The 27,826-nt window shown below is 39.7% G+C and overlaps 1 protein-coding gene across 6 annotated transcripts in view; it reads right to left on the bottom strand.

Annotated features, from left to right (window-relative positions):
• Positions 1-2,209: 2,209 nt before the first annotated feature.
• Positions 2,210-27,826, bottom strand: part of TNFAIP8 (TNF alpha induced protein 8) — a 63,958-nt gene continuing 38,341 nt past the window's right edge. For 2 of the 6 annotated variants that reach the window (XM_068666957.1, XM_068666959.1), the window contains exon 2: positions 2,210-4,077. In XM_068666957.1, coding sequence (XP_068523058.1) covers positions 3,512-4,077 — 566 coding nt within the window. In that variant the 3' untranslated portion in view covers positions 2,210-3,511. Of the gene's footprint in view, positions 4,078-6,204; positions 6,482-21,245; positions 21,597-22,059; positions 22,359-27,826 lie in introns of those variants that run through there. The other 4 variants (XM_068666954.1, XM_068666960.1, XM_068666956.1 and 1 more) reach the window with 4 other exon arrangements.

Below are 27,826 nucleotides of genomic sequence, written 5' to 3' on the forward strand. Positions count from 1 at the left end.
GTCACACTATCACTGGTACGCCAGTAGCTGCGAGTTGCTGGAAAACAGCTGAAGTCGACTGTCATCAAAATGAGATCACTGCTTCCCTGGGACAATACAATCTTTTTTTAGGGGGAGATGTGAGAAAACAATTGGCCATCTCCTCATTCCTTTATTTTACAGGAATTTAGTTTAAGGGAGGGGCTGAATCTTTTTTTAGAAGAGACATGATTTGGTATTCTCCTAAATAAAAACAGTTCCTGAAAGCTTCCAGATTCCGGCTGATAATCTCTGTACCCTCCAAAGGGAGACACATTTTTAGAGAGCTTAAAGACAAGAACAATGCTTATTATCTTACCTAATTGTGTCCTTTTGTTTGCCGAAGCATACACACACATACATACAAATGTAGTTAAGGGATGGGCAGAAGTTGTAGTGAATCGCTGCTAAAACAACACACACAAAGTGGACACGATAACCGTGCTGTATCTTGTTTTCTTTGTATGGCTGAGATAGCAGTTGTTTGATGTCGCTTGTCAACGGCTTGCAAGGTCTCAGCACTTACTCAGCTGTAACATTAAAATGTAAAATGTAAAGGGCTGTAACATTAGTTTTAACTTCCACAAATCCAGCAACACACTTCAGTGGCATGAGGTACCACAGATTAACTACACATTAAAAGAACATTACAAATATGAAACTCCTAAGATACTGAGACTTGAAAGCCTGGTGTAAAATGAATCCATGGCAATTAGTTTTTAATATTTTAAGTTTTGTGGTTTTTTTTTGGTAATTTTTACACTATTAAAATAGTGATGCATCAGTTTTAATGCACACAATAATGACATTATTTATAACTAAACAGTACTGCTGTAACCTTTTCATTTTTAAACCTAGCTAGACAAGGAATATGTCAAAATTGTGCTAGAGGGCTGATGCAGGGATAACAGGTATATTAGAAAGAAAAGTGGTATCAATTTATTTCTGAAATTTTATACTAGAAGCCACTATTTATGTAATCTTGCAGGAAAAAAAAAAATGAATGAACTGCAAAATTGCACAGCTTAAGTACTATGCCATGTTATTTATAAAAGTAAGTCTTTGGAAATTCAGTTCAATTAGTTTCTTTCATAATTACAGAAGTCAATTATTCATAAGTGAAAATGAATACCAGAAAGGAACAATTTTTACTACATCTCAGAATAATGTAACTAGACTGTGAGCTAGGTGTATCTTCTTCCTGTTGCCAAGTTTTTATGTGTATAACCAAACCTCCAAGAACTTTTTCTAAAATGTGTACGGCCAGACGACGCAGCTGGTGATAATGCAACTGAATACTTTACTCCATTACTGACAATGCAAATAGTTCAACTGCAGAATGACTCACACACATTTAAATAGGTGTTTGTTAACAACGTACAAAGATCATTTAGGCAATTTTTGACCCAGGAAAAAATCGTATTTGAACAGTCAAAATATTCTGGGTCATGGCTGAAGAAAATCTTTTGTGGTTTATACAGCAAATGTGTGCAATGTGCCTGGCTCTACACAAAGTCCTGTCTTCCCTTCAGTACCTGTCACCATTCTCTATAAACTATGGCATCTTGTAGAATCAGCATGATTCAGAAATGGGATTTGTACAAAACAGCTTCAATTTCTAGTTAAGTTCCTTCCTATCCTCACCTCAGACAGACGAACTGGGAAAGAAAACAACTTCTCTTTCCATGTTGGAGAAAAATGACATAAGCCAGTAAGTCAGAAACTGCGTTCTTATGGTTTGTGAGATTTCCTTCATGATGTTGCATCCTCATAAATGACTTCTGATGGACTACAGTAAAACATAAGATGAGATCTTAACAGATACTCATTCAGATGTCACACTAATAACCTAACTCTTTGCAAATTCTCATGCACATCATTTTCCTGTCATTCCAGCCCTGTAGTACATTAATCTTTTCTCCCTGCAGGACACTAATGACTTCTATAAAAGGAGTTCACCTTTTGAACACACATTTATCCAGCATATTCCTAGTGTCTTTCTGGGAATACGCAGAGCCTAGTGACTGAATGAACATGAGTAAAAGTGAATTTTGCATTCTAAAAAAATGACAAGCAGTTTTGTCAGAGGCTGTAGTACTCTGGTTGCCTGCACAGTCCAAGTGTTATCTTTATGATTTACAATACAACGGGGGAAAAAAAAAAAAAGGAAAAAAAAGGAAAACATGAAAAGTTCAGAGTGCAAATATTCTTTGGTTTACTCATAACAACAACAACAAAAAAAAAAAAAAAGACACAGCAAACAGCAAAAACACTGGTAATTAAATAAACTACAAATTCTTTATATGCTTCCTAATAAAAAGTCTTCAGGTGTTTGAAATGTATTAACTTCATGCTTTTAAGTACATTACAGTGTCTAGAAAGTCACATTTTTCTTTTCCCCAAGGGCAAGGCAGGGAGAAGACGAGGGAGAAAAAAGAATGAAAGGTAGGAGGGGAGAAGAGAACAAATTGATTCAAGATGTCACTGTTCCGTTAGTTCAATAGCACATACCCCAGATTAATTTGTTTTCTAGATACATTGTACAAAAAGCAAACTGGCTTGGAATTTATTTTCAGATGCTCAAGCTTTCTGAATTCATATCCCCCCAACATGTAAAATAAGCTGACCCACACCTTTGCAAAAATAATTATGACTTATTAGCAGGGTTCTAGAAATCTTAAGGAATTGCACAAGTCACTGTGTGTTACCTTACAATCTTGTATGTAAAGTTAAAATCACGTACCACAGGTGTTGTCTAGGGAGTACTTTTTTTCCAATTAGGCAATTTTACTGTAGCTTATTGTTTCTGACATAATTAAAGGAAACAAGGCATCTGTGTAGATCTGTAAGGATCACTTAGTGGCCTTTCAGACATAAAGCTTTCACCACTGAGCTGGAGATGAACAAACCAGTTCAGACTTTATGTGACAGCATCACAGATACTGTGTAAAAATGAATGTTTCATAAGGTCAACACTAGGAAGCTGTGATCTGTGCACTGCTTATAAAAGACTATAAATGAATCAAATATATATTTTACAAATAAGATGAAGAAATTATAGACTGTACCATCACCACGTTAATTATTTACCAACATTCCTGGACTCTGATCACTTATATTTCTGTAAATATAAAAGATTTGGATTGTCTGACAGCTTATCATTTTGTTTTGCGTATCTGTCTTGCAAGACTCTTACTCTACTTGGACCCTTCTGTTTTATTGTCTTTTATCCAGCTGTTTTTGTGGGCAAAGCACAGTGAACAATGTCATGCGCTGTCTTTCTTCCATATGGACTGCAAATAGCAATAGACAGCTCATAACAAGGAATCAGTTTAATAAAGATCGTTCTGAAATATTTGTCAATATATATATATATAAAAAAAATCCCCAAAACGAGCAAAAAACCACCTTTTGCATGCTCCCTTATTCCTTCATAAATCAACAGTGTTCCATCTACAAATAATGCATAGGCAGTCAACTTTTATACAGGTACTTAAATGTTCCCCTCATCTAGCATTTTGTTGACACCATCACAAAGTTTCTGCAAATGGAGTTTATAAGGTCCAAAGGGATTGTACAAGGCAGCCAAAAATTCACAATCAGAGAAGTGATCAAACACGTTGTTGACTCGTCCATGTGACTTTGCAGTTAGGTGACGCTGAATGATCTGATGAAGCAGCTCTCTACAGTCATTTAACAGTTTGGACAAAAAATTCCTGTCGAAGGTATAATCCACCTGATGGAAACTGACCACGGTCTTAGCCAGCTGATGAACTTTCTTCTTGAATTTCTCCATCAATGCTATTTCATCTTGATTAAATTGGTTGTTCCTGTAGAGGATTGCCAATTTGAGGACTATTTTAATGAGGTTTTTAATGATCTTCTCTGCTTCCTTTTTATTTTGTGTGTATTCCTTTGTCACTCTGTAGAGCTCATCTAAAACATCACTGCTTGTATCATCTATCAAAGTAGTTGCTATTGATTTGGATACCATTTTTCCAAGGATCTTCTTCTGGGCCTGAATGGCCAGACTTTTGGAATTGAAGACATCAGTGGCCACTAGAAAAAAAGAAAGGGGGAAAAAAAAGAAAGAATGTATTCAGTACTTCATCACACACAGACTACAAACAGCGAGCTAAGGAGTATTTCTGTTTGTATCCGTTCATCTTACTCCCTATTACTTACCACAGAAATGTGGTATGTCCTATACTAAATGCCAAAAACAAACACTCCAGGGTTTGCCATTACATTTGCTAACATCACCTCATTAAGGAACTGCTCTATGATCGACAAAGTAGGTCCTACAACAGGGTTCTACCTCCAACACTATGCTTGCTTACACAAATATACCCAATGAGGTTCCACTCTTTGTGAGGCTTCAGTCTTTTGTAATTTCTTTAAATGCTTTAAAAAACCCAAACGTTCTTTCACACACTTGTTTTGTGAAACGTTCCCACCCATATTCTCTCATCAGTGACCATTATTTACTGCACCTTCTCCTCCAAGTCACGTGTGGATTTCTATTTCCATGGAGCACTGCCTGGAAGGAGGCTGCCTTCAAGCTGCAGCTTTTCCTAGGGTCTCAGGCAGACTGAAGGAGGGCTTCAGCTGTTTACATTTATTGCACATATGGAAAGTTTACTTTGCAAACAGAGGGCCAGGAAAGATTTTACTTTATTTTTCTTTATGAAAACATAAACTCTGCAGATGCCAAACAGTAAATCCCTGAAATTGGAAAAAGTTTCCTTCTGACTGTTTGTGCTTGGGCAATTGGGTGTGTTACGATCCACGGTGCCTCTGGGGTTCCAGCAAGGAAAAGGAGCTTGTCCTTCAGGAAGGACAAGTGAGACACAAATCTGTAATTTTTCTTGATTTTTTTTTTTTTTTTTAGAAACTTAGTAAAAGGCTGCTTTTCTATGATTTCAGAAACTTTCCAGCGAGTTTGTTTCTTCTTTGGACTTTTACTGCATACTTCTTTTTGAAGCACAAAGTGTTTGAATGCATTTTTAAAAAATCTTTACTGCATGAGGACACTCAAAAACCAAAGATCCCATTGTTAAGTATCTTGGGTAAAGCACCCAAGATCATAAGATGGACACGTTTCTAAACCACAAAGATTCAGGAAGAAGTTAAAGATGCTAAACAGTCAATCTGAACTGAAAACATTTGATTCAATGTTTGTGTTTTCAAATATAAAACTGTAACTCCCTTATTCAAATAAAACTAATCAAAACATTTCAAAGTAGTCAAATACTAGAATTCAGTAGCCAATGCATTACAAAGATCTACAGATAAAAGTTAGCTTTTATTTTTCTCTAAAACAGGAATATAAATGCTTCTTTCATAACTTTGCTTTCTTAAAACCTTCCGATTTCCTAGCTGCTCACAGTATCTTCTCATGTTCCACAAAGATATACAGATGATTGTACTAATATATTCACTATTCTTCCAAAAACTTGCGAAGAAAAACAAACACACAATACAATCTATATTTTAATATTTTAAAATGTTCTTCCCCAGGATGCTGTAGGTATTCTTATAAAATTGTGATTATACCACACAGAACGCTCCATTATAATTAAACAGAAACCAGTACAACCTTTCTCCAGCAAGTCACACAGACACTCAAATCTAGTTGTTACAATTTACACACATTAACTCAGGAAGTATCAATTTTAAGCAATTCAAAACTTGGCCATTTTCTAAAGATTCAACAGTTCTAAAAAAAAAAAAAACCAACAACAAACATTATGTAATTTCACATTTGACAAGGTGGAGCTCAACATGCAATTAGCATGCTATGCAGAACAGGACCTGATCACTTAAAAGAGGTATTACAATCTTTATGGCATTTCTAAAAATTGTTCTAGTTTTGGGACTATGCAGCAAGGCTTACTTTCTATATAGTTAGAAATACAGCAGTAGTCTACTTCTTTTTCTGTATTATTACATATGTTCTAGATAGATGGATAAATACATAAATTTCATACTTCAGCATTCCTGTCAATCAATCAAAAAAAACAAACTGCTTTTATTTTGTATTTTTTCCTCATGTCAGAGAGCTGAAACATACTTTGCAGCCAAATGTTTGAATAAAACTGAGTTTAAGGAGTAAGTTTACAGACCTCCTTCAGACCCAGCATACATACATGCTTCTTTAAAAAAAAATGTAAAATTATTACTTACTTGTTCAGCAAATGGAATTGCAATTGTTAATGCTGATAGCAGAAGCAGGGGAAAACAACCCAGGTGAAGACCGGCCTAAGACTTAATTACTCTGCTAAATCTAGCGTTTGCTTTATCACGCACTTTGAAACACTGTCAGAAGTTACCACGGAGTGAACATGTTTTCTTCCCCCTCTCCATTAGAGCCAATCTTCTCAGCTACCTTTCTCTTCTGTCCGAAGCACTTCATTTTACTTTGGCACCTCAGAATGCAAAAAATACATCGCGGTGGTTTCACTTCCTTGAAAAGAGAGCTGAAAGGAAATTGCACTGCTGAGCAAGCAGTGCAACGCCTGTACTGCTAACCGGCAACTGCCACCACGGGCAGACCGGGAGGGAGACAAGCGGCCCCAGGACTAGATGGGCAGGGGACTTGCTGGGAAGCAGCCAGAGCCCTTTGCCATCCCCTGCACCAGCCGGGAGCTGCACACCAAGGGTCTGGTTCAGCAGAGGATGCAGTGACAGCAGCAAGGGGCTGCCAGCCCCCGGCTCTGCAGGTCAGGAACTCGCTGTAGATGCTCTGAAATCTCAGATGCAAGCTACAGAAAATAAGCATGCAAATCCACACTTAGACAACTACCTACAGCGGCCCCGTTTTGTTAGGGTTGACCATATACGTAGCCACCATTAAGGAGCAACTGCCATGTGTGCTCAGTGCGCATACGTATCTGGGCACACCTGCTTTATGGACATGTCCCATCCTTGTGCTTTAAACCAAAATAATGCCATCTCTCTGGTGGCCTGCAGCGTCCCCAGAATTTGTGCAGGTCATCACACTAATTTTAAGTATCTTGTGTAATGCTTTTTCTCATGACTCTCCTTTATTACAGCTCCTATTGCTTTGCTGTGCAGTTTTACACTTCACTTTTTAGAAGTATATTGCCATAAAACACCCTTTAAGAATCCCTGGGATGTCATTTTCTGCACAAGATACACAAATAAACAATTCTGTGAGCCTGCCATGATGATGTTCAGTGGAGCCGTCCACTACAGAGCAAGGCAAGAGAGGCTCTCAAGGAGAAACCCGCAAGATTTTAGCAACAACAGGAACATCTGAAAAGTCTTTTCATCTATTTATGACTTAGATGAAAAATAAAATTGCAAAGTTGAGAGCTTATTAGTTACAAAATTTTGTAATTTTTGCAAAAAATAGTTCGCATGTTTAACACTAGTATTTTATGCATTAAAGTCAATAAATGCTAGAGATGTATTCTTGTTGTGTTTTTCCCCCAAAATGTTATCTTCCAAACATTTTACTTAAAACTGTGCTGGGAAATGTGAACTTTCGGTGAAAACTGGGAATTCTGGCTTAATAAACTCTCAGGAGAGTGGTATAAAAGTACTACAAAGCTTTCACTTACAGCTGTGATGCTCATTTTTCCCTGATATGGAAGCCAGTACACCTCCCTCCGTACTGTGGCAAATACCTATTACCAAATACCCTATTTCTCAATGCCATTTATACTAAAAAAATATAGTTGAAAAAAAGTTGAATCAGATGATTTCACTGCCTTACAGCAAGGCAGAATCTCTTTTTCCACAAGGTAATGGTCAATGGTAGATGCAACAGCACTCGCAGGGAGGTGTATTCAATCTCATACACATTGAGAATGAACACTTAATCACTCAATGCTTCTAGGCTTGTTGTCATAAAGATGGACCTAAAAGAAAACAAAAAACACTAAAAGCTTCCAGTGAACCCTGTTAGGGCATAGGCAAGTCAGGAGCTGAACTTTTTGACATGGGTTGTTTCTCTATCGTATGTACTCAGCATGTTGACATAACAGTCCCAGCTAAAGAGAATTTGTCTGCAGAGCCGCTAATAATAATGCTGCTGCATGAGACTGCTTTCACATCAATGATGTTTGACATGCCATGTACTGCACTGGTAGCATGTAATGTCCAGAAACTTCAGGGGTTTTGGGGTGAGACACAAAGAACACATACAGGGTCAGGAAAAAAAAAAAAAAAAAAAAAGGAAAAAAAAAAAGAAAACAAGCATTTCAGGCACCATTTAAAAGAGTGTATCACAAAGTTTTGAGAAATGTGGCAACTGATTTCCTGCCTGGCTTCCTGTGTGGACATGTGTGCTTGCCTCTGCACCGACAGCGGGTTGCAGCTGAAGCAAGAAGCCTGCATGCTGTATGAATCCTGTGTCCAGTAAGACTCCTGGAGTGGGAAAATATCATTTCCCTGGAGGGAGACAACCTGAAATCAAGTAGGACAGACAGCACTGCACTTCCCAAGTATATGTGACCATGAGTCTCACCCCTCCAAAATCCTGAAATCTGCCAGATACCGAAGGATAGCAAAACCTACTATTTTTTCCTCTGCCTTCTGTTTTGCAAGTCTTTACAGGGCTATATTTGTGTTCAAGAATGGTAAAAGCTAGAGACCTTTAGAAAATAAATGCACTAAGAAATAATGCATGGCTTCATGTATAAACACATGACTCCAGTAAGTTAAAGTTCCAACAGTGGTCAACTGCAGTGGTCAACAACAGCGAACAACAACTCCTGGTGTACAGAACAGGCATGAACAGTCACAAAGCTGTTACCAGAGCTGAAACAACTTTCACAATATAGCTATTACGTAAAGATAAGATTAAAAGTGAGTGGCAGAACACAGACTAAAAATTCTTCAGACATAAATAACGTAAGCTGATTTCTGTAACTGACACCACGATGTGTATCTTTTTAATAATTTTCTAAGGGAATGAGTCATGGCTTCAAAAAGCTTTTTTTTTTTTTTTCCTGTTTTTGTTTTGTTTTGAACAGAAGAGTCAGTGTAGTGGTTCTAGCCTGTACGAAGGTTACTCCTAACCTGTACAAAGTGCTTCAAAGTTTCTTGGGTAAAGGATATGTTAAATTTATCTTTTAAAAAGCACAAAGCCCTTGCAATGTGAAAAGCATTCAAAAAAAAATGACCATTCCCCAGATGGCCACTTCAGAAAGTCAGATGCTCTTTCTATTTGCAAATGCTTGTTCATGTGCTGGCTTTCCAAAAGCTGGTGCAAATACAGCTGGTGTGGGATGTGCAAGACCAGGCAGCTCTGACAGCTTCTACTGCTCAGCCTCGGACACTGGGACTGCAACCTGTAAGCTGGCTGACGGCAGGAGTGGAAGAGACCAGGACAGACATTGAGGAAAGGTCTGCAACAGGGCAGATTGCCTTGGTCAGACGCTTCGGGCAGCAGAAACAACAGAGGGCACACAGCTATGAGCTGAAGGTGAAAGGGGAAATAAAGCCTGAAGGAATGACAACAACAATAACAAAAAAAAAGAGTCCTATTCAAAAGGAGAAAAATGTATTAAGAGAAGCAAAACTGAACTGGTGAAAGAAAAGGGTGTTTTCCTGCAGGCATTGCTCAGGGAGCCGAGCCCAGAGGATCTGCCGCTTCCACACGCTGCAGGGCACAGGAGCGCCATGGCCTACTTCCTGCCCTGACGGCAACAGCGGTGGCTGAAAGGAAGCTGCTGCACAGAAACACCCGATTCTGGTTCAGAAAGTGTCGGGGGAACACCCAGCCTTTCCTATGACAGGACGCTGGTGACATTGCTGCTCCCTCGGAAAGGCGAGGGAACCTACGTTGCATTACGCTGGGCCTAGGGCGTGTGGTGCAGCCCTTAACCTGGTCCATGCTGCCACAGGCCTCACTGCGCTCGCTTCTTCCACACTTCTCCCCTTCTTTTGGTTCAGGCACACAAGGTCCGTATTTGAGGAGCAAATATTGTATTTGGCACCTTGTTTTTAAAAAGGGAGGTTTATTTATGAGTATCGATTTTAACTAGAAAGCAGTTCAAACTAAAATTTTCAACACATGCGAAGCGTGTGTTCACCAACACAAATAAACCTTGCCTACAGTTTTCTCAATAGGTGCACTGACTTGTACGAAATTCTCACCCACCATGATCTTCACCAACTAAGCATACTACAGGAACATTAATAAGTCGAGTGACGTGTACGAGTTTTAACATTCATGCTGGAAGATCTTCAAAAGGAAAAATAAGCAATCTGAAAGAAGCCAAGCCTAAGACATAGCAAATATTGCATGAGCAGCCCTACTGGATCTGGAAGTCAGCTCTGAGGCTGCAAATACTCTGAAGCAATAGTTAATCAAGCAATTTTAGAAAAATATCTTGTTAATCAAGCATTTTTTTGAAATATTTGGTATGTCTAATCTGCATGCTCATACTGAAAGTGAGCATATACACTCAGCAGCAGGGAACTTGGGAAAGATACAAGAAAAGCTAGCAAACAGCACAGGAAACACCTTTCTTATCTGACGAAGTCCTGAAGAACTTGTTACTAATAGGTCTACAGATACATTAGATAGTTGTATGTTCCTTATATTTCTATTTAATTCGCTGCTTTAGTGTATTAGAATAACGCAAATCTGACCAACAGCAAAAGAAGAAAAGACCCACTTTCTAGCTGCCGAAACAGAAACCATGAAAAACAGAAAACAAAGGTTTTTTTATGTTGGTGGGTTGTTGGTTGTTGTTTTTTTATGACCAAAAGGTGAGAAGAATTGCCAAAAAAAAGTACCTGGAGGTTAAGGTTGGGTAGTGTGGCAAGAAAGGATGCTATTACCAACAAGAATGTATGTGCAGCATTTTGCAGTCCCATGAGAGCGGTCTGTGCCAACAAGTTATTCTGGTTTTACATGCCGGTGCTTCCCACAGCCACCCTGTGCATCACATGATACATGCTGTAGCTGATTTAGAAATCTAAAAAGCCTTCTTGAAAGCTTTTTATCCTAGAGCCTCTGTATGTACTTTAATTAATAGTAAAGCTTTAATAAGAAAAAAAATAACATTAACCTCTGATGACTGCTGTTACAGAAGCATATTTTAAAATATATTGGATATTAAAAAGAGAACAAGAACATGACAGTCAAAGAGAGGAGGTCATGAACTTAATTTGGTATTTTACTCCTTTGCCACCATTTGCTATCCTTGCTGGAATGTTACAACAGGTGTTGCGATATTAAATATGAAGCTTGTATACTTCAGCTGTTGGCCATTTGATGACGACCCAAGTTCCTCTGTATCTACCAATATGCAGGTGTTCATGTATACTCAAAAGCAACAGTGCACAAATCTTTTCATCTGAAACAACGTGTATCCTAGGCCATTCCTTCAGAACAAGCAAATGCAGACCAGAAAATGTATGTTTTGTCCAGCCTTAGAAACATACACCAAACCACATCAAGGCCAGTGCCAACCTCCTTAACCCAAGAGGCATTTGCAATAAAATAATCTAGCCCCATCACAACTGAATCTTTTACCAAAAGTTAAAGTTTAAAAAGAGATATCTAACTGCTTTTACAACCATGACAGCAAAAGGAATGTCTTCTCACCAAAAAAAAAAAAAAAAAAGCTATAGGCACAAGACATTGAGATGCTGAACACAAGAGGAAAAGCACTGAGACAGGCAGCCCCTAGGAAACTCTGAATGCATGAAGAGCATTATTTTTTACCCAGAAGAGGGGAAAAAAAAAAAAAAGAACATGGTAGAGGAAGTTGAGGACACATGTGGCAAAAATACAGCCAACTGACACCTGCCCATAAGACAGAGAGAAGATGGCAATCTAGCCTGAGAGGAACAGGTAAATCAATTACAAGAACAAGACAGTAACTTGGTAGTCAAAATGCAAAGAGTATATATTTTGAATAACATGTAAAGAAAGCCACAGCAGAAGAGAGTTCAAATGACAGAAAGGTTTGTAGTCTTTCACTGACTTTGAAAATAGTTAATAATGTTTTTCCTGTATTTCTAGTTCCAGTCCTCTGTTCTTCTCAGCTTCTATCTGTATGCCACTGTTTGCATCCTGCAGACAGGATGGGACTCCACTGGTATCTCTCCTTCAGTTCTAGATTGAAAGACAACTCGTGCTTTGTTTATATATATTACTCTCTCATCTTCCACCAGTTGCCCCCAAAAACCTAAATGATATCCCTCCCCCCCCCCCCAATTTGTCTTTTCTTTTTAAAAACCTATTCTGAGGCACCAAAGATTGCCACATTTACAGACCAGACACAGAAAAAAAGTAGTAGTGACTCCCAGGGCACTTCTTCCATACCAAAACTGGAGTGCAGATTATAAAAACAAGGAAATATGCCATCTAAGAATTGTACATATCGATTACCTGTCTGGGATACTGGTGATGCTCTTCAGCTCTTTTGCTGCCCATACATCTGCAGTTTTAGTTTTACACTATGTTTTCCAGTTTTTATAGCATGAAACATGATATGTTTCCTGGCATGAACAGTTTGGTTGTACATAACCTTCATGCTTTGTTTACTCTACTGCACTAGTCATTTGTTGTGGTTCTGATTAGGGAGGATTATATTTGATGGCCCTAGTGGCCTTTTCCATTCCCACTGCTAACATATTTCCTTTGCTTTCCTCTTCCACAAGGAACAAAATAAATTAATACCTCAGTTTTCATTCTTTATCACAATGTTAAGTAGCCTGTTTGCTCTGTACACACACCAATACTACCAGGACTTCTGCCCAAACTTCCAGCCATGAAATCAATGGATGAGAGTATTTTCTCTCCTTTATTCTCTTCTTCCCTTGCTGTCAGTTCAGAACAAGTTCCTCAAGAACTAAAGGCACAGTCTGCCTCTTGGAGCTTTGCTGTGATTTATGTTTGTTTTCACTTGTTTTGCTTTATGCGGGGGGGAGGGGGGAAATGAACACTGCCATTCTTTTATGTCAAGAAGCAGTATAATTTTTCCTTTGTAGAACAGAAAAGGTTCTGTTGTAGACACAGAACCTTGACTGATACATAGCAAGGCAACAGCAAGCCGATTTACTTTTAAATGTTATAAATATTGACTAAATACTGACTAAAAATAGATGGTCTCCAGAGGTCCTTTTCAGCCTCAAATCTTTGGTGACTAAAACCTGGATCTATTTTGTAGTTTACCCCTTGGGGCAAGCCATAAGAGATTAAGTACATTGTTTTTTACCACTGTTAACTGTAGAATTTAAATGTCCACTCTCTTTGTACTGGCATCACATGTTATTTTTAAGCAGACTATGAACAGCACTGATCAGGTATGAAGTGATATCCACATGACCTTCCCCCATCAGGAAACGGTTTTGTAGCTTGAGATTCTCAGGGTTATTACCCAAAAAGAAGGAGGGAATGCAAATTTGAATTCTAGAGAAGGAAAAGCCACCAGTGGTGAAAATAAACACCATCAATTTAAATTTCAAATTAGTTGGGTGACATTTTTGTACTGTCAGATGAAATAAAATGACAACAATTTTATCTTCACCTCACCATGAGATACTGCTATCCTCACAATGAAGTAATAACCCACAGTGAACTATGTACATCTTAATCCAACATAATTCTTATCTCTGCCGACTGATTATAATAGCAACTGTTTGTTGTAAATAAAGCCTAGTTTAAACATCCATCCTGGATGTCTTGCATCACAGATTTTTAGATTTCTAGTCCACAGCACTTAAGACACGACTTTGAACTTGGTGGAGACATATAACTGGTGAAGACACCAGAGCCTTCATTCTTACCTCTTCCTGAAGGATACAGTATTTCTGTTCACAGCTGCTCAAATTCATGATTCATTGTTTCAAAATATTTGTAGTTCAAGATACAAAGACTAAGACATTATTTCTCAGTCAATATTTTTAATGCAAATATTTTCCATTAAGATAAACATTTTCTCAGCTTTTATGTGGGAAAAAATAGACCTGTGTATCAGTAGATAAAATATTCACCAATGTCACTTACTCATTTTGCTAACATTCAACCATAAATTTCATCTTTGTATACACAGATTTTGTAGAATATCTTGCTAAAGCAGCCATTGTAAAAACAAAAACAGATCCCAATAAAGTTTTGAGATTTAAAACAATAGGTTTTCTACACTTTTCAAAGCCAAAGCTATTCCTATGCTTCTTGATGAAGTTAATTAAGTGGAGGCTTGTCTGTGCATGCACTGATTCAGTGCTTTACTAATTCCTGTATGAAGTGCAGTGTAAACATTCTGGGATCAAGGCTAGAGGGTACCACATTCTTAAAGGTCTACTGAAAGCCCAGGTCAGCTTCCAATGCCTCAGGGAAACCTGCAAATACCTACCTTCACAGCTAATTAAAATATATCTTATGATACATTCCTGGATTTCACACTAGAAACCTTTCAAGGACAAATGCTCTCAAGTAAATGAAACACTAACTCTCACTTCACTGCAATTTTGTCTCACACTGTAAAGTGCTAGCAGGAACATGACTCTACAGAGACACCAAAATTTGTGTATTACCACGTCAAAACAAAAAGTAGATTTCTGTCACTGGTGTGCAAGTAAGACTGGCTGACAGTTTTTTATTGACCTGTATAGTTACAAATATTGATGTTGAGTGTAGCAACAAGTCAGGAAAAATATTTCCAAATTCTCTCTGCATTGCTCCTGCTGAAACAGATCTGCAAAAATTTCTGATCCCAAGTTTTCCAAATGTGATCTGCCATGAGATGCAGTCATGTGGCCTCCCTATTCATTGTTAGGCACTAGAAGCCAACACCAAAACATAACTGTGACAGGAAATCAACTGAAGAAAATGAACCAAAACAAACCCCAACCAAGGTAGGGAATCTTATGAAGAAAAATAAAACTTATGAGAAAATCGCAAATGTAGAATAAAACTCTTAAAGGTCAGGTTTCCCATTTTCTCCTGTCCTCACCCAAAACAAGATTGTGTCCAGCTGAGAGCTTTTGCTAACACTAGGGTTACAAGGAACCAATTTGCTTATAGTCACACGTGCATCACTAATCACACAATGTTTTCTGTTCGGTAGTCATTATGGAGATGTGTCCACAAAAGAAAAATTGTACACATAACTTAAAAAAAAATAATAATAATTAAAAAAAACTCAGCAAAGCAAGGGGCACAGACAGATAAAACGTGAAAATCTGTAATTTTTATATTTTCACACTAAGAGAAAATTAATGTTAATATCAGTATATATAAAACTGAGTTTCAGATTAGAGCCATTTATAAATGCAGGTACAGTCAGTTTAAGCAAGTTTCTTACAAAGACATACACAGCAACTTTTACTACCAACCAGAAGTACTTCTACTAGATAGTACTGGACCTATGAGGTATCCAACCAATGAACAAATGTGAAAAATTATTCCTTGAAGATGAAAATAGACTTCAAAACCATTTTGAAATAGACAAAGATTATTTTTAGCCTCCTACTTCTCTTAAATGTGATGTATGGAAAAACAGAAGGTTTTTTTCAAAAAGCAGCATAGAAAGTATTTAGTATTTTTTCATTTATTATTTCTTCATAACTCTTTATGAAATGCTCTCCCCTTACCACAGATTGTAATAACTGTTAAAAAAAAAAATATCAGTCCAGATGGTTGAGATAACACCTGGATAACACCTGGAATACAGTCCTCATTTATTTTATGTTTATAAAGACTCTAAATATTTTTGGGAAAAAAAAAAAAAAGCAAATTGCTTTTCAAAAAGCAATATTTACAAAACCTTATGAAACTGTCACATTTAACAGCAGATTTGTCCAAATGATAGTTACTGATGAAAGGAGTGATGTGTGCTCTTGAATAAGGGACACAAATGGTTATTGGAATCTGAGCATCACATTTTCCTTATGCCATCACTGGCACATGCATTACAAAATACTGAGTGTTCCTAGAAGCCATTCCTTTAGCCAGCTCGCATACTTGGAAATAACACTGTTCAGGAATACACCCTTTCCAAATGTAGGTTCAAGGTACAACACCCAACTCAGTAAAATGGAAGAAAATGGTCAGAATTCTGAAACAAAATATCATCGTCCTGTCTGTGGGGCACTGTGCCCAGTTTTGGGCCCCTTTGCATCTCTGCCAAAGGAACTGACGAACTGAAGCAAGTCCATGAAAGCCACCAATATGCTGAGGGAGCTGGAGCACACGATAGAGAGGACAGGCTGAGATGGCTGGGTTTGCTCAGCCTGAGGAGGCTAACAGGAGACCTAACTGGTACACCTGACTAACAGGAGAACTAACTGGTGAACCTAATGGCAGACCTAACTGGTACAACTAACTTGCTCCTGAAGGGCTTTAGAGAGAAAACTGCCAGGTTCCTCTTTGACTAACACAGCAAAAGAGTGAGGTACAGCAGATATGCTGCAGCAAGGGCAATTCTTGCTAGATGTAAGGAAAAAATTCTTCACAGCAAGAGGGAGCGGTACAGTACTGGAGGGTGTTGCTAGAGGAGCTGTGCGAGCACCATTCTTGAAGACACTAACAATTTGACCGGATAAAGCCTGAGCAACTTCAGCTAGCTCTGAATTTGGCTGCTGCTCCAGAGCTGTCTCTGCAGTAAGTGGGAGGTCTTGCCAGATGACCTCCAAGAGCTCCCCACAGCTGGCGTTAGCCTGCTGCTCGCTCTGTCGATGGTTCCCTCTCTTGGAGGGCCTGTATCTTACTCACAATTAAACACTTAGGTCCTGCAGTTCACTACGGATTAAAAGATTTGATTGCATAAGCGTAATTATCTTAATGGAATTTTCTCAAAGCAATGTAGCATTCAACCCAACAACTGCAGCTAAATGATTAACCAGTTAAGAGCTCCAGTGCTTCCCCGAAGGAGCCTACCAGCCACAGCTAGTGCTTATCCCCCGGCCTCTGCTCAGATTACCACCTCGCTTCCTCATCTGCCCCCGCTGCACAAGGAAGAGGTTGCAAAGTATGTGGGGTATGAAGACGAGCAAAGTGTTCAGCAGCAGACAGCTGCTGGGTATGGACTCCAAATGTGAGACAAGCGAAAAACACCAGCTCAGCACACCACACGCTAAGCCTGTAGAAGAGGCGATGGGGGCTGCCACCTAATCCATTCACAGAGAGGTATTGCCCCAGCTTGGCCAGGGAAATAAAACCAGCCATTCTTTCAGTTTTCGAGGGGAGACATGCTGAGCTCCTTAACAGCTCGAAGCCAGGGCTCTGATGGAGAGCTGCAAGTGCCTACATCAAGATGTAGCTGCAGCAGCTGTACTACAAACCACAGAAGTTGTATCTCCATCCTCAAATCCCTTTATCGGGTTTCTTGTATTCTGCTTCGTTACATGCACAAACCTCCAAACTGCGCTACAAATTCTAACAGTTTTGACTTGCCTGGTTTCCCTGATCTTATTTCCTCCAAATGTCCCATTGTTCCTTCTTCATTAAGGTGATAACTTCTTTCTTTTACTTCCACCCCCCCCACCTGCATCTTTGGCAATGTTTTCCCCAATATGTTTGTGGTGCAGTACAACCATGTCCATTTGGTAATTATTCTTTCTTTTTCATAAACTTTTTTTCCTTTTCTATCTTTCCCATATTAACATTAAATATTTTGCCTTTAGCTTCTCCTATTACTCTTGAATTCTAATAACCTACAGACAGGATTACATGAAATGCCACACTGTTAAGCATTGCACTAACTCACAGACCTGTGCAAACGACATTTATGACGCCACTAATCTCTTAAATCTCCTCATCTGCAGCAGGGATGTTATCTAGGCAATAAAAAGTCTTCAACTGACTAATCTAGATCTCGGACACATCCACTGGGGCCAGCAGTCTGAAATTTTCAGACTGCTCTCAACAAAAAGCTCCCGTTTCACCAGCCATAACGTTTTACGGAGATTTTTGTTATGACAATGGAAAGTAGACGAAGAGTAAGCAAAACAGAGGAAGCCCACATTTCATAGTCTGAGGGGGCAGAACGTGAGTTTAATACGTGGGGTTTAGTACTAGTTATTTGTGCTGCTCCACTGTGGCTTTGTACAGAAAACTGAGCTCTACAAAAAGGAAGGAGATGATCTCTAACTTTGGCAGCTGCCAAAGCTACCACAAATCACACAAAACCGCTCTGATTTGGATTAAAAAAAAGAGAGAAATTCAATTTCTGCTTAATCTTACATTTTTCATTTCATTTATTTTAATTATGACCAGAAACAGTCTGTAACTTCAAATTTTGACACGAAATGGGGCTGCCATCATCTGGTACATGTCACATTTAAGTATGGGTAACATTTTACTCGCACAGTTTGGATCTCCCCATTCACTATCACTAAAGCAGAAAAAATTGTAACAAGCACTGGCTATAGAGATGGTGGGATGCAGAATCCTGCTCTGCAGACTGCCAAGGGTGCTCTGGGTGCGGTAAGTGCCCCATAGGAGCACAACAGCAGAGAGTTAGTGACTTAAATAAAGATTCTGCCCTGGAAAATTTTCAGTGAGAGCTCAGTGCAAAATGTCAAAGCAAATCCATGACTACATGCAGGAGGGAGTATTTACTTCTCAAAACAGAGAGCACACTGTGATGTTACAACCTCCATGTCTGTTCTCTAAAAGGAACAAAACAGGTGAGCTCATTCCTCAGTAGTCTCATTTGGATTAGAAAATGCCAATTGTGTCTAATAAAGCTCTGAGCACTTTAAGGAATGCAGAGAGATCTCTCTCCCACGAAATGTGGTATTTGAGTGTGATAAAGGTGCAGTGCAGGCTCTCAATGCTTCTGAATTTGTAATGCATTATCCATTGTTTCACAGGCTCTGTATTACACTCCCTCTGATATCTGCAGTTATTTTCTTTTGAGATACTGTATTTCCTGTTGTTGTCTACTTATCCAACATAAAACCTGTAGAATGAAGCTGAAGTTTTCTGAAGCTTCATGGATATCACTTTTTCATTCTATTGAAGAAATATTCTTTAAAGACTCCATTTATACTACAGTAACTTTAAAATGCATTTGCATGTATTTAACAAGGAATATTCATGATACCTACTTTTCATGTGAAACCACTATGAACATTCCCTTTGGATCACAGAAAGGAACCGAGTCAGGTAACAGCCTGAAACCATTTGTTACTTTCCTCGGTGTGTGACATGCCACCATGCAACATCAGATTGAAATTATGCCATAAAACAGAATGTTTCTTTACTTTTCTACTGTTTATTTTTCTACTGTTTCTTTACCAAAGTCTTTGCTTCATCCACAGGAAAAGCAACTACAAAAAAATGTCCCAAGTTATTTATATCATGACAGTTGCTGGAATCTGTAAATGTAATACAGACTGGTGCCATATATACACAACACACTTTACCACATCATTGTGGTATATAGATGAATATGAAGATTGTTCTAAAGTTACTGAGCGGTATGACTGAAGAAAAAAAAAAAAAGAAGTTTCATGTTAGCATTCTAATATGTACCATGCAGAGATCAAAGGCAGAAACCGAAAAGTCCAGATTTGTACAAAATAAAGGCAGTAATGACTGCATTCTACTAATGTATTTCTTACTCCCAGTTCATACTATATAAAAGAGATTAGGCTGGAGATCAAGGATTATACCTTTATATGATTAATTAAAAAAAAGAGAAAAAAAAAAGAAGAGGAAAATCTTTGGGAGTTCGTAATTCAAAACTTTTGGGTTTCATTGTAACCATGACCATTCCTGAATTTCAGAGTTCCTCATATACCCCTTCATTAGCTCTCACCAGTGATACTGCCATCAACCACCTGACCATCTGTTTTAAGAAAAAAAAGAAATCTCAATCTTCCTTTGCTTGCAAACAACATTAAAATAATATTTTTCATGTACTTTTTCTCCTCTTTTCACTCTCTAGCATGTAGCAGATTATCTACTGCACTTTCATTTCTAGCTTTGGCCTTGAAATGTACAGACTTTGGCAAAATAACTACTTTATAGTCATGTAAATGTACCATGTATTCCTTGCACTACTAGCAGAACTTAACCTGCTGATGTCTTGGTGGAGCCTTGTAATTTGTGGGCAAATCAGAATTTATGTTTTAGGGACACCTTCAGTCTTGCACTTAAAGGAACAATCAACCACCCACTTTGCTAAACCATTTAAAAGTTTATATACCTTTAGTGTTCAAAGCCTGAGCCTTAAACTGAGGTTTGAATTTGTGACGTATCAATTTTGTTTATGCAAAAAGCACACAGCTCTATTCTTGATGAAGCAAAGAGATAGCTGAAAGATTCTGAATACCTACGTTATGCCACACACACCAAACCATTACAAACCCACAGTACTAGACTGCATTTTTCAGTATCATGATCAGTGATCTTTCATGCCGTGTTCAATCAGACTAGGCAGAGCAGTATATAAACTGCAGCTCTACAAATTCACCTGTCAATCCTGGTCTTTATTCCCACAGACTAAATCCCCTTTTCTCACAGATCTTCTCAATTACTCCTTTACAGACAGGACTGCATTACTAGGAATACATTTACAGACTGACTGATACCCTCTCAGTGGTATCTGTAGCTCATCTGCCCATAACAGTCACTGCTTTTATCTTCCACTCTATTAAAATCACAGTGCAGCAAAACCCAAATATCTTCCCAGCCAAAAATAGCTAACCAAGAAGTTATCCCTTCTTTCCTGTCTCAGCCACCTGTTCCCAATCCTTTTTTTTCTAGCATGAAGATCCTGGCATCTCAGATTGTATCAAAGGAAACAAAATAATATGCACAGAAAGAAACAAATGTTTTCAGAGCATCTTGAGAATTTGAGTTATCTAAGAAGGTAAAAGATTTATTTTAAAAAGAAAATTTACATTTCAAACACAGACAACATTATAAAATTGTCTGGAGCTTCCTGTATGTAAACCAAAGGATGGTTCATGCTGTGGCATGCATGCTGATCTCTCCTACTGTAAAACTGAGGGAGAATGTTCACATTGCCATATTCATTCTCTTTTTCAACCAGTTTCTATGGAGAAATACTTTTTCAGTTCTGCTTTTCAGTAAATCAGCCCCCCACAATCTTCTTGGGTAAAACCAAATTCTGTATTTAGTTCATCCACTCAATCAACGAGAAGAACAAAGGAAAAGAAAACAGGGCATTTTTGTAATTCTTCATTATTAACCAGGTTTTACTGACATTATTACCACAAGGTTTGACCCAGTACTTTTCTGTACGTCAAAAAAAAACACTCACGCCTGTAAGCAGAAGCAGAGGTCCACAGTAATGTTACTCCTGATGCAGGGGAAGTTGTAAGAGTGTGTGGGGAAAGCCAGCTGAAACACTCAAACCATTTCTTCTTTTCACCAACTACAGAACGCTCAGATTGCCATGCTGCTTCTTAACCTGTTAGTTGGTTTTGTGTGTGTTGTGTGTTTTTGTTTCGTTTTGTTTTGTTTTTTTCTTTCCATTTTCTGAGCCACACTGGATTCCGGTAACTCAGAGCCTCCCCGAGGACTACTCACAGCAACAAAACTTCAATCCTACCCTAAGAAATCCAGCTTACAGCCCTGCTCCCTCTTCCGAATAAGCGTCCCTTTGTACGTGGGCCCTGTCAGGAAGCCGCCCCCTCCTCTGGCAGCAGTGGCTCCCCACCGCCACCAGCGCCTTTGGGCCCGGCTCGCGCCTCGCGCTCGGCTCTTGACAGGGAAGTGAGCAGCGCCCGAGCTCATTCCCAAAATAATGACCTTTCACTTCTCCCCCACGCGACTTCCTCTTCTGTTGAAACACACAGCACTTCCAACTCCAAAGAAACCCTTCCTCTTTCGATACCCGACTGTTTGCGCCTTGAAGCACGGCTGCTCCCACCGATCAGCGCTCCACGCGCTAGGCCATGGCCAGGGACATGGCCAGACCTCCCTCTGCTTGGGGTATTTCATGCCCAGCGAAGCCCACAGGACGCCAGGCCGCTCTCCCTCCCCTCCGAGCACCCAAAAGTGAGCAGAAAACTCCTGCTCCAGCTGAGGACACGTCCCTGGGCCCTGGGGGTGCTGTGGAGATGTTCCCCTACCTTCCCTGGACTCGTCCGCCTCCGAGCTCATGGTGCTGTGGGCAGCCGAGGTGCGCCCTGAGGAGCTGCGAGTCGACTTCTCAGAAAGAAGAAAAAAAAAAAAAAAAAAAACAGGGGAAAGAAAAGAGAAAAAAAAAAAAAAGAAGAAGAGGGTTGGGATTTTAAGGGGAAAAGTCTGCGAATTCAGCAAATCACAGCTCAGCTGCTCGGAAAGGATTCCGCCCCTTTCGGAGCGGCACACCAGCCGCCGTCTGGAAAAGCAGCGGCACCTCAACAGAAACTCTCACTTCCCTTGCCAGCAGTTGCCGGTTATGCATTTCATTCTCCCTGGTCTCTAGAAAGGGTGGAGTTTTGCTTGTTACGGCTCGCCAGCGGGGTATGAGAAAGCAAGCACAGGAGACCAGAAACACCCTGGGCGAGGAACGGCGTGTGATCGCAGCAACTGGCAAGCAGACTGGGGCTCTGCTAACTGGGGCAGTAAAACCTAATTTAAATCAATTACTTTTTAAGCTGAAGTTGTGTGTTTCAGCACCGGCTGCTATCTGGGATGAGTTCTCTGCTATCTGTAATTGCACCGACTAAAGCAGGATGATTACACAAACGCTCAGAGGATGAGGAGCAGCAGCAGCCCTGCTCAGGCAGCTCAAGCTGAAGCTAAAGAACACTTTTTTCCCCTTCTTTTGGGCTGTGTGCGATGCCAGCCTTCCCAAAAGGTGCAACTCAGTTCTGCTCTGTGGAGAAGCTACCTGATTTGTTCGTGCCCACACCCCTGTGAAGATCTTTAAATCATCTTTAAATATCGCTCCACGCTGTTCTACAGCACAGCGAGAGAGCAGCAGTCTCCTGCAGCAACCCCCCACCTCGTCACACACAGGATCAGCAGCAAAAGCGGTGGGAACTATGTGCAAGCCTATTTTCCAGCTGGCACAGTCTTCAGTACAATCACTGTTAAAAGGAACTATCTTTTCCTTCTTATTCATTTAATTTATTTTTAGTACAGCAAACAGGACAAAAGCAGAGCAGAAGGGCTATTGCTCAGACCACAGCAGAGGCATACTTCTTTCCAGAGCAGCCCCAACTAAATCAGAGCCAGCTTTATGTGGGGACAGCGTTCCCTCCCACCTCCAGGTAACAGGGCTCAACACACACCTCTGTAGGGCTGCAAGGGTCTTGGTGAAAGCAATGCAATGAACAATGAGTGCACAGGTTCCTGGAGCCTCGTCAAGAAGAAATAAAGCATACTTCAAGATGAAATCAGAAAGCTGTGAGCTACACAAAATTGGGGTGCATTCAAAAATAACAGTAAAAAAAAAAATAAGCACTTCAGTTTTGTAACATTCAGATGTATTCATTAAAGTTTATGGGAACACTGTAAGTAGGAGGGATGGTTTCGCAAGTACAAGACAGTCAGGACCGATGGTATGAATTCTCTAGCCATGTCCCATTTGCTGCATTGACCTGAGTAAATAATACTTCTGCATGTGAGCACTTCTTGTGCTATTTTAAGTGATTTTATTCTTGATAAGGACTGCCTTTCCCCCCTGTACTTCACATGTGCCAAAATAAGATCTCATTTTAAAGGCACATGGCAATGCTGGAAATTTCTTGCTGACAAGATGTACAACCCCATGGGTCTCCTAAGGTTATTCTTAAATTCTTATTCTCTCTTCCACAGGCCTCATTGTACAGCAATTGTGTCCTTCAGAGCACAGAGAGAGAGAGCACATATTGTCCTATACAATGTCACTGAAGAAAAAGTAATTACAACACTGGACTGACTAAAAAAGCCACATTTTTAAATTAAAAAAAAATAAAAAAATAAAATCTTTTTTAAAGATTACTCCTCTGCATCTTTTTGCTCTCTGAACACTGGTTTGGGGTAATTACTGGATAGTAGACTGAAACCACCCAAAAACCCCCACACAGAATAGAGGAGGAACAGGAAGAAACAGCATAAGCCAAGATGAACCGCAATAGCTTTTGGGGTCCTTTGATTACAGGGAGTAGAGAGATCAAGAAGCCAGAAAATGGCCTGGTATCAAGAGCCTTCCACGAGCAGATTTACACAATAGATGTCTTTCAGTATTTTAGATGAGAGACAGGCATGGAGAGATAATGAGCTTTGTGATTAAACTTAGCAAGTTCTGCAAATTTACATTTCTGAAATCTCTCAGGAACTTCAGAGCACTTAGGGGAAAAAAAAAAAAAAGAGAGAGAGAGAAAACCATGAGAAAACCCTTACATTTTTCTTTAGTTTCTTCCCTACAGGGTCTAGATTGCACCTCCTTCTCTGTTCCTCACAGCTCCTAGAGGGTCTCCATTCAGACTTTAGATTTTTTTTTTCATTTTGATTTTGGTTGGCACACTTCTTAAGGACACATCCATCAGCTGAAAAGACCCCAACCAGAATGAAAAGAGGTAGGTAATCTTCTAATCTAGCATTAAACAGTGACTTCTAATGGCAGTAATTAGGATATTATCACCTTCGGAGTCTGCAACCAGTGAACTCCAGTGAACTTTATTAAAGTGTCTGAAAAAGTAACAAAATAGGGCAGATAAAAATTAAGTAGAGCCAATGGACAATGCTCAGGTATGGGACAACAGGATCTTCTCACCTGCAAGTAGAATCCAGACTGACTTTTGGGTCCTCTGATGAGTAAACAGCCTGGAAGCTTAATAAACTTCCTTAATCATAAGCTGTGCATGTGATACGGAGCGGGCTGGACACAAGAAAGAATGACAAAAACTCTAAAAATAGAGTCAGGAGACAATTTCACTAAATTTAACTAAATTTCATAGGACAGACAATTTTCAGGGGAAAAACAAAATAACTTGCAAAAATGAAGGGTTTAAAACCCATTAACAAACATTCATTTGGACAGGACCTACCTCGGAGGGGAGGCCAGAGTCCTCTGAAGAAAATTTTGTGGCACACACACAAAATCAGTTTGCATTCTAAATTTCAGTGGTTAAGAGTCTAAAAGCCACAAAACTGGGAAAGACAAAGGGATGGAGTGAAACCTGGTCAGTCCTTTACACACTCTCTACTAAAACAACAACAACAACAAAAAACCTTAATTTGTAAAGAATAAGCTCATTGCCGACATTTCTGCAGATAATACTGCACAGTGAACAGGCAGTAGCCAGCCCTTTGCTTATTTACAGAAATATACAAGGTAGTGTTAGAGGGTGGGTAGCCTTGGCAGCACATTCCCAAGTGAGCTTAAAATCTTGTTCATGTTTTGTCTTAATGCACTTAAACAGAAGCATTTTCTTAATAGATAGACAGGTGCCAAATATTATTACATCTTCTCTAAATATTTAAAATAAACAGTAAAAATAATAGTACACCAAAACCAGTGCTGAAATTACCGCTAAGAAGATACTGAAGCTCGATGCTGAAATGTCATAAGGGACTGTAATGTTTCTGTTCACAAAAAGAAGGAAACTACACTACTACGTGAAAAGTACCAGGAAGAAGCTTTCAAGAAGAGGCAGCTGCTATGGAAGCAAGAATAAATCTCCTACTGCAAAAAGAAACCGCACAGCCATAGAGCAGTTCTCGAGAAGGAAGCGGTAATGCACCATTTCAGACATTACATATTCATCGATTTATTTATTTTTTTAATCTTCCTCTGTTTGGTTAATGTGATTAACAGTGTCTGGTGATAACTTCTCCTAGTCCAGAATATCACATTAAAGGGCTTGCAGACATCTAAAAAAATAAAAAACAAAACAAAACAAAACACACAAATAAGATCCATGAGCAACTTTAGCTCCCTGCTACAGCCAGCAATCGTTTTCTCTTTATGAGCATACTGCTTGTCTTTTGCTGGTTATAACTGCACAGTTATTGAACCCATGTGACAGAAGTGATATGGAACCAGGGGAAATCTGTCTTCCACCTCACTCTAACTGTTGGACAACATAAAGAGGTGCACAATACCCTGAAAGAGCGATAGTACACAAAACCGCAGGTAGTGTTTCTTTGTGCTGTGTCAACAGCCATGTCATTGAGATTTTCTTTCCCATGAATTGTCAAGGATGAGGTAAACGTGAATGTTGTGTGATGAGTATGATGAACAAGTAAAAGTGGGGCTAGCTTTCAAACTACTGCTACAAGCAAGACTTTTCAAACAGATGTTTTCTCTATGTAAGGTGCCGTACTTAAACGTGTAACTGAGGCATTATAGAAATGTTGCAGTTTAGCAATCATGCAGTAATACAAAAGGAAGCTTACCCCAGAACCACCTCCCTCCTGTAGCCCCAACAAGTCATACCTATTTCTGATACAAAGGTTCCTGGGTGACTGATTTTCACCTTCTGGTACTCGTCCAGGGGAGTGGAGTACAGCCGCGTAAGGCACCTTTTCACGCAGGACAGGCAGAACATGGATACTGCCCTGAAGCAGCCCATCTCTGTAATCATGAGAAACTGTGTGGTACATCCATCTCTGTGAATGTGATTCACCAATTCTCCAGTACTGTTTCCCAAACTGAAATAAGTTTGGTAGGTCTGGTATGCAAACATTTCTGGAATACCCAGACATGCTGCCCTGTCAAAACAGTAACAACATGTTTATGCAGTATCTCAAATAAAAGGTACAAGTCAGTATTTAATGGAGAAAAAACAACTAACAGTTACATTCACAAGTCTGGAAGCCACGGTGAGACATAATTAGGAAATGAACCGTAGCTAACTTTTTTGCTAGTGTCTCCATGTTAACTTGTAGGTGTTACCAGGAAGATGCTTTTATGGAAGTTACTGACTGGGTAAGCTGTCAAAGACAACAAGTGGACACTTGACTTGCTCCTTTCCTTGGTCCTTTCCCGTACCTTTTGCATATTTTTTTCCCAGACAGGCAGACAATAATTGAACTGTATTTCAAGATGCACAAATGTTCAAAAGGGCAACGTTTTTGTTCATTTTTTTAGTCCTTCCCTGATACTGCAGACTGGCAGATGAGATTTTTTGGCATCTCTAGCAAGCCCTGAGCTCTTGCAGCACATGGTGAAGAGCTGCTGCCTCTCCCAGCAATGACTCCTACTCATCTCCTGCAGAAATGAACCCACCAGGCATCCTCCCAGGTGCCAGCTCTCACCTGGTGCTGCCACGTACAGACATCACCTGAGCACCATCGCACACAGGCATCACCTGAACGCTGCTGCACGTGGCACAGTGGTGCACATGGACATCAGCAGTGATGCACATGGGCATCAGCTGTATGCTGGCACACATGGGCATGATGGACACAAGCTCAGTGACAGCCTTGTGAGACCTGTTCCTACAAACTTCACGCAGGCTCTGCAGCAAGAATTAACTGGTGTCTTCATCCTCGCATGGGTCCTCTCTTGTGTGCTTTTTGCTATCACTGACAAATTAACACCAGTACAGGCAGAAGCAGCACAGGAGATGGACGTCCATCTCCACACCAGGGACATAACTGTTAGTTGTTTTTTCTCCATTAAATACTGACTTGTACCTTTTATCTGAGATACCGCATAAACGTGTTGTTACTGTTTTGACAGGGCAGCATGTCTGGGTATTCCAGAAATGTTTGCATACCAGACCTACCAAACTTATTTCAGTTTGGGAAACAGTACTGGAGAATTGGTGAATCACATTCACAGAGATGGATGTACCACAGGGTTTCTTATGATTACAAAGATGGGCTGCTTCAGACATCTCCACACTCTGACCGACATCCGGCACCAGCAGCACGTACATGGGCAACTTGCTTCAGAAACAACCTGCAGCCATTTTTAGT

Source organism: Anas acuta, chromosome Z (assembly GCF_963932015.1).
Source record: "Anas acuta chromosome Z, bAnaAcu1.1, whole genome shotgun sequence".
NCBI lineage: Eukaryota > Metazoa > Chordata > Aves > Anseriformes > Anatidae > Anas > Anas acuta.